This window comes from Larus michahellis, chromosome 17 (assembly GCF_964199755.1).
Source record: "Larus michahellis chromosome 17, bLarMic1.1, whole genome shotgun sequence".
In the NCBI taxonomy this organism is placed as follows: Eukaryota; Metazoa; Chordata; class Aves; order Charadriiformes; family Laridae; genus Larus; species Larus michahellis.
In genome coordinates this window covers 8,418,564-8,431,268 of record NC_133912.1, presented here as the reverse complement: position 1 = coordinate 8,431,268, position 12,705 = coordinate 8,418,564, and the positions used below count along the sequence as shown (strand labels likewise).

Genomic DNA, 12,705 nt, shown 5'->3' with positions numbered 1-12,705 from the left:
ATTAAAACAGTAACGCAGCTTATCAGAGCAAAGCAATTACTTCCCATCCCCACAGCGATAATATTTGACAGACACCTAGTGCTTCTTACCTATGAGATCTGGCCCAGGCCTGCAACAATAATTATTAGTACGGCTCAGGAGTTAGAAGACATACTGCATCAATCCATCATTTCTAACCTCTTGGCCAGAGCATACCTATAGTGGCTTACGGGAGGAGATGCCGCTGATTCCATCACAGCAAAGGCGAGCATTTGACAGGGCGAGAGGAGGACTCGGGGCTTGGCTTTTTTTGGCCTTGCTTTTTGCCCCCCGTCACCCCCCGAAGGGGACAGGGTGGGAGCGGGCTCTCCCGCCCCCGGCCCCACAACCCCCCTCCGCGGAGATGCTCTGACAAATGGCAGCAAAAAAACCCCAAAAACGGGTGCAGTTCTAAAAACGCTTAGGAAGACCCCGGCAAAACAGGAGGATCAGAGGTTTACGACACCTGCAGCGCTGGGACGACCCCTCCTTGAATATACCAGCTGCGTCCTCTGAAGATGCTTTCGGTTCTTATCTGGATTAGCGCTAATTCGCAAGGACCAGCTACGAGGACGTTGGTATTTATGGAACTTTCAGTCCAGCGTGGATAAAAAGAGGTTCAAACCATTTACTTGGCTCGGCCCCCGCCGATAAAACCTCCTTTCTTACCCCCAAACCGATACTCCTACTATGAGAAACCGCCACGCAGCCGAGACGTAGCGCCGGCCGCTTTCTTAAAGGCGGTTTCACACAACGGGGCAGAGCCCAGCGTGTGACCAACATCCAGTTTCAGCTCAACCCGTCTCCAAATTCAGCGTTCAAAAAATTCCGGCCGAGCAGCTGGGAGGGCACCGGCACCTCCCTGCTCCGCGCCCTCCCGCCCCCTTTGCAAGGCTGCCGCAGAAACGGGGGCCAAAACCAAAAACGGGGCGGAAAACCCCAACGGGAAAGAGCGGACATCCAAGCTGCCAGCCCGTGCGTGGGAGGAAGGGCTACACCAGAGCAACTATACAATGCAACATGGCCAAGACGCAGAAATCGGAGTGGAACCAGTAGCTAGGGAAGAAGAGCAGCGGTGTACCTACGTACTAGCCCTTACCTGAGAGATCCCCATAGTCCAGCTCCTCTGCCGAATTGGGCAACTGAGTAAAGCCTTACAAGTAAAAACAAACTCATTTTTCTCTGCGTTTCTCGAGCGACAAAAAAACAACACACTTAAGAACCGAGGATGACATTTCTTGGGGGGGAAAAACAGAATGCGTCAATCACTTGCCACCTTCTGCCCGTGCGGGCAGGGGAACTCGTATGACAGAATTGCAATAATTTCCTTTATTACAGACAGAAACATTCCTCAGTCTACACTGTTGGCACACAAAACATGGAGTCAAAGTCACTCATTCATAACAGCATGCAAAGGCCCCCAAACTCTGTCTTTTAGTCATGGCGGGGGGCAATCTCCCAATTTGGTCCAGCTCAATTTAGGTTCTGTATACATACAGCAATGTCAAATTTTCTTCCAATTTCCCCCACAATTCAATCCCTTTTTGGTAAATGTTGACAAGCCGGGCAACGTATCAATTAGTGAATATTGCGGGTCGCGCTTCCATAGCGTAGGGCACCTGCACGTGCAAACTGCAGGCTCTATCTTCTGCAAAAAAGAGCTGACAAAACCTCTTTTTTTTAATTTCCCAAATTGGATGAATTTACGGAAAAAGGATCTGTCCTCAAAGCTGATAAAGCAGTTAGGTGAGACATGCTTTCCTGACCCCAAAAGGCAGCCGACGCTGTCTGGAAAGCCATTATTTTCTATTTTGAAAATATTGTTTATTTTAATATTTGCCCTGAAGGGACAGCACCGGCACCGGCGCTTGGGAAACCTGGCGGCGTGAGCCCGCCGACCGCTAAAAACATTGACTTTCTTTTAAACAGCCGAGACGTTAACGCAGCGTAGTCGATGTGAGACTGTCCCCATGGGAAAGCAGCAGGCTATCTCTCTCTCTCTCTCTCTCTCTCTTATTAAAAATAAAACTCCTTTTCAGTGCCGGTGTTTAAAATCCATCAAGTCACCCGGAAGCTACAGGCGGAATTATCTTCTAAAGCGGGAAGGCGTTTATGTTAACAGCAAGCAGGTTGTTTGTGTGCCGCTCCCGGATTTCAGGGCGCTCCCCTTTTTTACTGCAATCCAATTTATGAATGTAATCACAGCTGACCCACGGAAGCACTGGACGTGCCAGAGGAGCCCTTCAACTTTTCTCTCTCCCAAATTGCTTCTGTAGAGGCTTCCCTTTCGCTTAAAAGGAACGACATTTCCTCAATAATGAGAAAGGGCAGCGTTGCATTTTTTATGAAGGCTTTTTCAAAAGAAAATGTAACAGTTCCGCAATTCAGTTTCTGCCTGCACCCGGTACGCTTAAAAATGCCGCCCAACAGTAGCAAAACCTGTTGCGAGGCATTTTAAACATGCGGTGAATTACTTCTTGACTTTTCCCGTTGAACTTCCATACCAGCTATCGGAGTCCCTTCCTCTCCCTTCGGCTCCGAAGGAGTTCCGAGCCTGCCGCGACTCCTGGTCCGCGCGGGAATGCCGGCGTGGCGCTCGGCTCCCGTCTCCCCGTGCCGCGGGGACCCTGCTTTGGGCTGCTTCCTCGGCTACCTCCGCTTTTTAAGGAAAAGCCAATTTTCTCTTTCGTACCAAGCTGTAAATAACCAATTAGGGATTCCGTTTTATGCTGCCTGTTCCGGGGCCCCGCACAGAACCCAGAGCATGTGCAGAGAGCTTTGTGATGTTTTATTCAATCGCCCCAAGGACTGGCTCCGTGAAATAGATTTAGGAATGTATTTACTGTTAGTTGCGCTTTTAAACAGGGCGTTTTCCGAAGGCAAGGCAGCCGGGCAGGCAGAGCCGCTCGGTAACGCTAACGCCGGGAGTACGGAGGCTTTTTCCTGGCGTGCCGCTGGGTCTGGCGAGACCTGCGAGGCGAGGAGCGCTCGGGCACGGCTCAGCTTTTGGCTGCAGACGAGTAAAACTCGCTCTCCGAGACCGAGCGCTACCGGGAAAAGCAACAAGAGCTTAACACGTGAGCGTTAAAGCCCCTCGTGCAAAACCCTGCTAAGGCTGCAATTAAAAATTCACATGGGCCTTCGGGGAAGAATTTGCAGCTTATAAAATAATTTACCTGCTAGAATATGGGCAAGGTATTTTCTTGTCACTCTTCATTCACGATTGGGATGCTTTCGTGATTTTAGCCTTGGCTCCAGACTTCCTGCTTTGCCAGCTTCAGAAGAGATTTTTTTTTCGCCCTACCTTCTCGTGAGGACGAGCAGAAATCCTGCCGCGGTTCTGCCTCGGGGGGTGGGGGGAGGCGCAGCGCCGCCCGGAGCATCCCCCTCGCCCCCCACGTGTGTCCGGCCGGGGCTGCCCAGGGACAGCGGCTCCGTGCGACGGGCATCGCCCGCCGCTGGGGAAAACCATTCCCGAGCTCTTAAAGCTCTTCGCTTATGAGAGGGTGGGGTCAAAATTTGGGAAAAAATGGCAAAATTACTTCTGCCGTAGCAAAAGACCGTCACGTATAAGGTCACGGCTGCTTACACATGTCCTGCCGGGCAGGGGGTGCGAGGCGAGGGCTCCCCAAGGGCAGCAGCCCCGCATGGCGGGGTGAGCGCCCCGGGAAGCCAAAATCTCGCAGGTTGACTTTGAGGGGGAGAAGGGCAGGGGGGAGGACAAGAACGGGCATGGCAGAAAAAGGGTTTTCTTTGCAGGCTCCGAGACGGAGTTAGTCCCCCGGCTCCGGCGCGGTCTGCCCCGATTCGGGCCGCGCAGGGAGCTGCGGTGCCAGCGCCGCCGGCAGCCTGGCCCCAGGCAGGGAAGGAGGGCTTGAGCTCGGGAAAGCCGGCTTAGCGCGGCGCAGCAGAAGCACAAGCCTTCCTGCCGGCCATGACCATGCTGTTATTGGAGTTCTGGCAATGAACAGTGCAGAGAAAGGAGAAAGTGCATCAGAAAATTTACAGTTAAGCTCTCATCTTTAAACAAAAGAGTTAACAACGTTCGTGCTTTAAGTCACTCATGCATCGCTGCCGTCATCTCCATTCCAGAAGGAAACAGGAATGGCAGGGGCTTTGCTACCGCTGTTACATGCACACACGCACAGGACTCCTTCCCCCCCCAGTCCTCTAGGATACACTCCAAAAAATTAAATTACTCAAAAATCCTTTCCCAGATTGAAGTATCGTGCTGGTTCCACACTAGCCTTACGTTTCATTTTCTTTGCTAGCAATCTCTTTTTTGGGTTCTTTTTTTTTTTCTTTTCTTTTTTTTTTGGTTTCATTTTTTTCTTCCCCCAATTCATTTAGAACGGTTTTTGGAGAAAATCCATTTGGCTGTAGTTCATGCCCATGCATTTCTAGTCATTCACAGACATGCTCACTCCCATCGGACATCGGTAAGAACAAATGGCCAACATACAGAAACACCTGGTGTACTCCATACACGCTCCAGCAACACAAGCTTGGAAAGAAACCCCGGAGTCTCCACGGGAAAAGCACCCCCAGGGCAAGCGCGGGGGGCTCGGTACAAACCGGCCGGGTTTTAAGGCAGGAAAGTCTGTGGCAGGCCCTCGGGCTGGGCTGGCCTGTCAGCTGTCAGCCCTCCCCCCAGCTGGAAACGGAGGTGCTCCTTGAGGTAAAACCATGCTTTTTGCGGCTTTCCCCAACGCAAGTAAAAGCGGTGAAAGCCATCGGGAATTGCACTGAAGGAATGCGCACGGGCTGCCGGGCTGCGTGTCCCCTCCTGTGTCCCCTCCTGTGTCCCCTCCTGTGTCCCCTCCGGCACCAGCCACCCAGTGCCGGCGCCTCGCAGCCCTGTCTGCAGCGAGGATGCTCAGCCTCCCCGGCCTGCCTTCACACCGGCGAGGAATAGCCTTGCGTGTCACAGCAGCCTTGCCGAGACACCCAGACGCGACGCTGGAAGCCACGCCGGTGTCAGGCTGCCTGACCCTGCCCAAAAGCGGGCAGCAGCTTCCGCACGCGCACACCCCTGGGGCCGTCCGAGACAAGCACAAAAACCTGCTGGTTTCTGAGCCTGCGGGGCACTCCGTTCTTTTGCCTGGACCCTTTTTCTCAGCAAATTCTAGTACTAAAGGCAGAGCGCCTTGGCAGAACCCCTCTCCCTGCGAGCGCTGCCGGAGCGGGATGCCCCACGGCCGCTGCCGAGCCCTGGCTACGGCCAGACCGCAGGGGCCGGGGAGGGTGGTGGGGACGAAGCCACTTTCCTTTCCGCCTGACCCCCGCGTCTCTCCCGCCCTTCCCGACTGCTCGCAGGCACGTCTCAGAGAGCAAAACGCCCGCTGGTACTTCAAAGAGCAGCGGGACCCTGACCACCGGGGCGAGGGGCACTGAGCAGACCTGCAGGTAATTAAACCGGGCCGCCACCTTCAGCAGCCGCTCTGCAAGGCTCCCCCCATGGCTCAACCATCGGGTGGTTAACGTTTTGCCTTCTTCTGACTTTCATAAGTGTCAGCATAGTGCTGGACGAGGCGTCACTTGGACTATTAAGGACTATTAAGGACTACTGCCTTGCCATGACGCTCGTCACGGAACCTCGACATCAAACATACAGAGGGAGACGGGCAACCTAGGGAAAAGACAGGTATGCCTGAAGGCTTCCAATTTTTACGTCAAGTGGGAAAATCCATCCAAGGAGGTAAGTTATCTGGGACAAGACCTGCACGTCCCTCCACTTGACACAGGGCATGGCTACGTAACTGTGACTTTGCTCCGTCCTCCCTCTCCTGTCGCCCAAGAGCCGCCTCGGGGGGAGCAGCAGGGAAAAGGGGTTCTTCTGAGTGACACGTTTCTGTCGATAAAAGAAACACTCGACTTCCCAGAGTGAAAAGACACTAAAATAGCAAACCCAAATATGGATTAGCCTTAATTAAAATTGTCAGAGGTCTCGGTTCCATAGCTGAAAAGGGAGCTCGTGCCAAAAACCGGTCTGCTCAGCTTCCAGTCTGAAGCGACGATTTAGGCTCGCCTTAAAAATGTGGGACGCTACGGAAGCTGTCAAGCTGTTCGCTAGGCTGCCGGGAGCAGCCGAGAGGGGTCGAGAGCGGGCTGGACTGCTGTGCTGACAGCAAGGTGTTGCTCCTTGTTTTCCAGATCTCCTTCTGCAGCGCGGCAAAGCACACCGCGGCGCTGACCTCCGCTCCTCTCCGAGCCGCCCCGGCACGCCCCGGGCCGCCCCACGCCGACGGACGCCCTGTCCTACAAACTCCCAAGCAGAGAAAAAACCCTCCAGATTTCACTCGCCTCCCAAAGAATTCCATTTGGGTTCCTATTTACTCCCCGTCTCCACGGGGCTTGGGGCATCGGTGCTCGCCTGGCCCTGGAGCAGCCGGCTGCGAAGCTCACAACGGAAATGACAAGCCCAGACAGACTTTCCAGCCTTCAAACCCATGTTATATGTATGAGATCAGTCCACCTGAAACATGGTTTTCCCTTGAAGACTGCGTTTCCCTTTTTGGCCACCCCTTCCCAGGCTTGTCTTGCCACTCAGCAGCGCTGAGAAATAAGATAAACAGGAATGTGATACCAACCGTGAACTGCCGGTTCTGTCGTCGCCGTTGTGTCTACACACGGGAACAGAGGATTGGAGGAAGGGAAGAAACAGGAGGAACGGCATGCAAAAAAAGGGAAAATGGAAAAAATGGAACAGATAATATATGAGCAAGCTTTCAAAGAACATTGCGTGACAAGCAATAATAAAATGAAAGGCAAAAAGCATTTGAAGTGAGTTGCACTGTTTAGAAGACATGCCTCCAGTTCAAAAGCTATGAGCCTGAGGAAAACAGTAAATTTTTCTCTCTTTCCAGGACCTCGCCAGCACAATTACTGGTGGTTGCAAAGTCAGGGGGACAAGAGACAGGGGAGAACACCGACACCAACGCTTTAGTTGGCAAGGACCAAAACAGAAGCTCAAGACCAGGACAAAGAGCCGACACTGGGAACGTGGCTTTTACGCATTCAAACATTGCCTCCATCAAAGCGCTAGTGGCCGGGGCTGCTCCGTGCCCACCCCTCCTCTTCCTTCATCCCACGCAGGGAGCCTCCAGGCACGTCGCTGCACGGCCCAGCCTCCGGACCCAGGCGTTCAGCAGTGGCAAGCAAAGGCTAACCACGAGAAACCGCAGGGCTAGTTCTGAGGCGCATGTGGCCTCCTGGCCTCGGCTACAGCCAGCCACGCACCTCTAAGATGCGCGTTTTGTTCAGTGTAAGAAACATTGTTCTAGCACGTGCAAAGGCAGGCGGAAACGACCAGTCCCTCTATCGCAACGCTTAACTGCTTAACAGTTATTGGTAATTAAAATAGAGGGGTTTGGTCATTAGTCTGGAGCCGACTGTACTCCCTACATATTACAGGCCCCGGGAAACCTCTTGGGGGCGGCTGCCTTGCCAACGGGGGGACGCTTCACCTCCTCGCAGGTGTTTCAACAGGCAAGTTTAAAGACCGACCCAAATCTGAAGGTTTTTCCTGACGGCGTCCTAAGTTATTTCCTCTGCGCCAATAGGTCTAAGTCCTATTTGTCCCTAATATCCAAATTACGGGCTCGTTTCAGTTGTGGGAACTCGTTTACATTTGGTCTGGCTCTCTGTGTTCTGGGACGCTGCTGGTTTAGCGGGCCGGCTCCTCCCCACACCAGCGTCACCTGCGGGTCCCTCCCGACGGCTTCGGGCCGGCAGCAGAGCCCGGGTTCCGCAGAGTCCCCTCGGTTGGATGCAGGCAATGTTTCAATGAGTAAAAGCGCACAGGTACGTGCAGAGAAGCGCTCTCCCGCGTCGTTCTGCAAAGCGGCCCCGAGCTTGAGTTTTGTCGTTGCAAGAGCAGCCAATTCGCACCGGCGTGTCCCCTCCTCCCCGCGCTGCGGCCGGGCTCTCCCCGGCACCCGCGCAGCAGCGGAACGAGCAGGACCCCCTCCTGCGCGACTGAGCTGGGGACAGCCCGGGTCTGACTTTCCGAAGCACCAGTGAGGACAAGGATCACACAAGGAATACACCATACTTACAGATACGAGGCCTACATGCTTTAATTGTGAGAGCAAAAGCAAATAAACCCTGCGCAATTTAACAAGCTGCACCAAGCTTTGCATAAGGGATTCTCAAGCTGTCGTTAGCCTGCCTCCCCTGCCAACACGCGCTGGTCTCGTCTTGGCGACCAAATCTACCGCGCTTCCAGACGCCGGCGCTTGCTCTCCTGCCGGGAGCTCCGCGGGAGGCTCAAGGGGAGCCCTCGGAGCCGGGAGGAGAACAAGAGCGGGGCTGCGCTTTGGTTTCGGGCAGCAATCCCCCAGCGATGCCTCCTTTTAACCGAGCAAACGGTGGAGGGGCAAATGGCGGTGGAGGCGGGGGGAAAGCTGTTGTTTGGAGAGGGTGGGAAAACCGAGTATTAATTCCTGAGATAGCACCTTGGCATCTATCAATAGTCTCAATTTACTGTCTTCCTGTAATAAAAAAAGTTACGTCAGCTTTTACGCTAAATAGAGCATCTGCCGAAAGCAAACTTGAATTCACGTGCTGGAAAAGATATTAGTCAAGAAACAGTGCAAACTGGACAGTGCAGCTCGCTTCCCCGTCTGGGGACAGAGACCGACAGGTTACAAAAAATAAAGTTCTCAAGCGGTTGTAAGTGCGAACAAATATCCAAGTCAAACAACATGTTGGCTGCAGCTGGAATGACAAAGTTATGATTAGCAAATGGTTTGGATGGTTGCAATAGGAAACACAGACCAGTTAAAGTTTAGAGTGAGTTTTCTGGAAGGCCGTTTCAATCCCAGAGTCTTCTTCGAGAAGAAGGGCCGCGTGCACGCAGCGCTCCAGAGGAAGAATCTCACGTTAAAGCAAGGCGAGGAACGCCCCGGCCACAGGCACACCACTACAGCGCTCGCGCGGCAAAGGAGAGAGAAACTGTCGCGCTCGCTCTGGTACCACAGGAATGAGCACGCGTAAAGCTGCGCGCGCACCGAACTCCGCCTTACGCAGCAGGGAACGGCCCCGGCCCCGCAAGGCTGCTGCTAGCAAAGCCCGCAATTTTAAGACGGATGGGCTAACGCTGGACGCGCTTCCCTGAATTCCAGGTGCCGCTGACTTCTACTTCACCGTCAAGAAGAGCCGTGCTTCTCTGCCGGACCAGGCAGACGGCACCCCAGAGATTAAACTGCTGCCCACGTCCTAGAAGAAAAGTCATCGCTTCTCCTCAAATAGGGACCGACAAGAAACTCCTTGATCCGTCTCGGACCTAACTAAGGTTGATTGAAGCCAATGAAAGGCTTTGCCACCACCAAAAGGCCCCGTTCTGGTCCTGAGCCGTAGACGTGAGCAGCCACACAACCGCAGGCGGCCGACGGTGACCCCTCACAATGGTCGGTCGCCGCTGAAAAGGGGCTGTTTTCCAAGATGCGGCAAAGCAGAGGAGGTAGAAAGCACAGAAACAAAGAGGCTCAGTGTGGTACCTTCCATCTTGAGACAAAGATAAAGGCTGCCCTTCCTGATTTTAATCGCTAAAACAACAAAACGTGCTGTACAGGGAGCAGTAAAACAATGCAACGGTCCTTCAAAATCTACGTGTACATAAATCCCCCAGGGGACTGCTTGGTAACTACAGAAGGTATCCAAGATTGGGACCGCTGCCCTCTATAAAGCGGCACATTTCCCTTAATCGTCATTTCTTTTCAGCGTCGGTCCCAGGAAGAGAGTTTCGTGTGGCCAGCTCTCCAACGAAGACGCTACCACACGTCGTCTGGCGATACAGATGGTGTTATCTGCCAGCTAAGACAACTCGGACGACACCCAAGTTTTAGGCACTCACCACTTCATTAGGTAGCTACACAAGCGCGCGCGCACGCACACATAGATACACATATTTATAAAATTACTGCAGGAAGGCATCTGGGCGACATTTAGTTGAGTTACGAGCTCCATCGCGATGCCTCCTCATTTTTTCAAATGGATTCTCTCCAACTTCAAACTGTTTGCGGAGTGTGACAGACTGGGCCCTTTAAACTCGTCCGTAATTAGTCCACAGCCTCAAACAGAACGAGCGCGATGGAGGAATATTAAAACCCCGGCAGCAAAATTAAATTTGCCAACTCGCGTGCCTGAGCTGCAGCAGCACACGATACGCTGGAGCTTAAAAACACATGGCTATTGTAAAGAGGATTACAACAGCGCGTCGTCCAAAGGATGACAAAAAACACTTAAAAAAAAAAAGTAAAGAGGTATTAATAAGCACAGATATCCACGCAATGTATTGCTTTTTAAGATGCTTTCTGAACTGAAAACAAAAGCCAATCTGACCGCTGACTTGCGGAGCTCTCATCCTTTCTGGTTGTCCGGGCTCCCCAACACTTACTGACCGGGGCGAGCACGAATTCCCTCAGGCTGCTGGGTTCATAGCAGCCTTAGGGAGCAGCCTGCAGCACTACAAACGGGACGTCTGCGCCGTTTCGGGCCCTCGTGGCTAGCGAGGAGCCCTGCAGAGCTCCCCATCCTTCCCGCGGAACAAGCGCCCGCGGTCCGCCAGCAGCCTCGGGAGCATCGCAAAGGGGCTCCGCAAACCCACGGCGTGGAAAAGCCCGGCAGGTCCTCTCCCTCGCCAAACGCTCCTCGGCAGGAGCGGTGAAAACGTGCCCTGCGTTATGGTACTCCACGACAATGCTCCGTCCAGCGGTCCCAGCCCGCGCTGAAAGCTTTTGCGTCCGGGCGTGTTGCAACGCACCCCGGGGACGGCAGGATTCGCGGAGCAGATGTTTCACAAAAACAATCACAATCTGGATAGAAGTTGTGTGCAACAAGAACAAAAACATTCCGAAATTAGTGCTGCGGCTCCAGCTACGCCTTTCTGTGTTTTTCCATAAGGCTCTGCCGGGATTTGGGGTTTATTTCAATCCCAACCTTGCAAACACTGAACTGCTCCGTGGTTTCCCCAAGCCGACAACGTGCGGTGCCGGCACAGCGCTGGCTCCCAGCCGAACCCTGGGCTTCAGAGGGTGGCCCATGGCGCTGCCAGGCATCCCACAACCCCGGGCAAGCCCTGGCCCCTCCTCTGCTCTGCCCACAGCCCGTCTCGTCCGGGGGGGACACGTATCCCCTGCCCGGCTCCCTCTGCCCTCGCTCTCCTCCACACGCACCTCTTCTGCCCAGCAAAACGCTGGTTTCTGTACCACCAGCCATGACGGCAGGCGTGACAGTACCGCGTCCGCTACTGCCTGGACACGGTAGGAAAAGACTACATTTTATTTCATTTTATTTTCTGTAACGGGCCTGTCAGCTACTCTCTCTCCCTTTATTCCCTTTAATGCGGTCACATCCTGGATGGAAATGTCAGAAGAGCGCGCTATCATCTTTAAATTAACTTGACATTTTACCGGGGACATGCAGAAGCTTCAATGGAAAGCGAAAGTTAAATAATAAATAATTTGGGGGAACAAATCCCCAGGCTGAGTGCCTGCACGGTGGCACCCAGCGCAGGAGGACCCGGGGGCCCCGTCCGACCCGCCCAGTGCCTGGCGACCGCATGGGCACCTCCTGAGGGCTGCTCAGAAAATGGGGAGAAAAAGCTGTAAAAACGCCCAGAGGGACAGGCTGGAGCCGACCACCCGCCCCACGTTGGGATCGGCTGGGGAACAGACACAGCGTTCCCCAGTGACGGTTAAATTCCACCCGAACGCCGCCGCCAGCAGCCGCGCTGACTAGATGCGAAGCCTGCGGTTCTGCGGGCACGAGCGTACTTCAGCAATGCCCCCGCCGCCCCTTCACCTCCCGCCGCCCCCCCGCAAGGTAATGTGTGCAAAGAATGACTTCGATCGCGTTCCTCCCGCCCACCGCCTTCTTGGGTTTCTGTTGGAATGAGCCCCATGCCACTGGAGGTGTCCACACAACCAGCTGCAATCCCAGCGGAACAAACTTCCACTGCGGATCAAACCAGCATTCTCCTCATTTTGAGGAAGTTTTCCGGCAGGAGAATTCGTGCTTTGAACACCTGCTCCGCCATTTCTCCTCAAGGACTGCGGATTGCCACGCACTATCATTCCTTGGGTAGCTAGGATGACACAAAAAACCAGCCACAGCACCCGCCTGGCGCTTTCCAACCCAGTTCCTCCGGGAGGTACGAGCACGCCCCAGGAATTCCAAAGCCAAAACCCCTGCCTGCGATGCCTCAGCCCCCTGAACACACACGCACCTGCTCGCGGACGCTCTAAGGGATCGGTGGGGTTTAAAACACGGTCTAAGACGGCATTAAAGAGAGCCACAGCGGAACCTGGGGCTTTGCCGTTGATTCCGTTGGAAGATGGGCAGCGGGGGCTCTGCAGGACCAGCAGCATCCGACGCACGGCTGAAGCGCTGGTAACGTGCGTGTGTGTCGCACCCCCACGTCTCCACCGAAACTGTTGCCAAGGCACCTGCGTGATCCGTCTGCGGAGAAAGCGTGATAAATGCAAATCTGCGTGTACAAATAATGGGGTAGGTCCCGGGGCGCGGAGGTGTACGTGCTAAGCAGGACCAGATGGCAGCAAGAGGATGCTTGAAAAGGCAGAGTAGCCGCCCCGCTCCGCCCCGTGCCGGGCCCAAGGATGAGGGCTTTGCTGTTATTAAGAACCTTTATCTCCCAGGAAACAACGGCTGTCCAAAACCAGCTTT

At 54.2% G+C, this 12,705-nt stretch overlaps 1 protein-coding gene across 13 annotated transcripts in view; it reads right to left on the bottom strand.

Moving 5' to 3' along the window:
• The window catches only part of CADM1 (cell adhesion molecule 1), a 165,158-nt gene that overhangs the window by 11,429 nt on the left and 141,024 nt on the right, over window positions 1-12,705 (bottom strand). For 6 of the 13 annotated variants that reach the window (XM_074561438.1, XM_074561442.1, XM_074561446.1 and 3 more), the window contains 2 exons: window positions 6,609-6,641; window positions 1,118-1,171 (listed from right to left, as the gene is read on the bottom strand). The exons of 4 other annotated variants lie outside the window; for them this stretch is intronic. In XM_074561438.1, the coding sequence (XP_074417539.1) occupies window positions 1,118-1,171; window positions 6,609-6,641 (87 nt within the window). The remainder of the gene's footprint in view (window positions 1-1,117; window positions 1,172-6,608; window positions 6,642-12,705) is intronic. 3 more of the 13 variants (XM_074561439.1, XM_074561445.1, XM_074561449.1) reach the window with 1 other exon arrangement.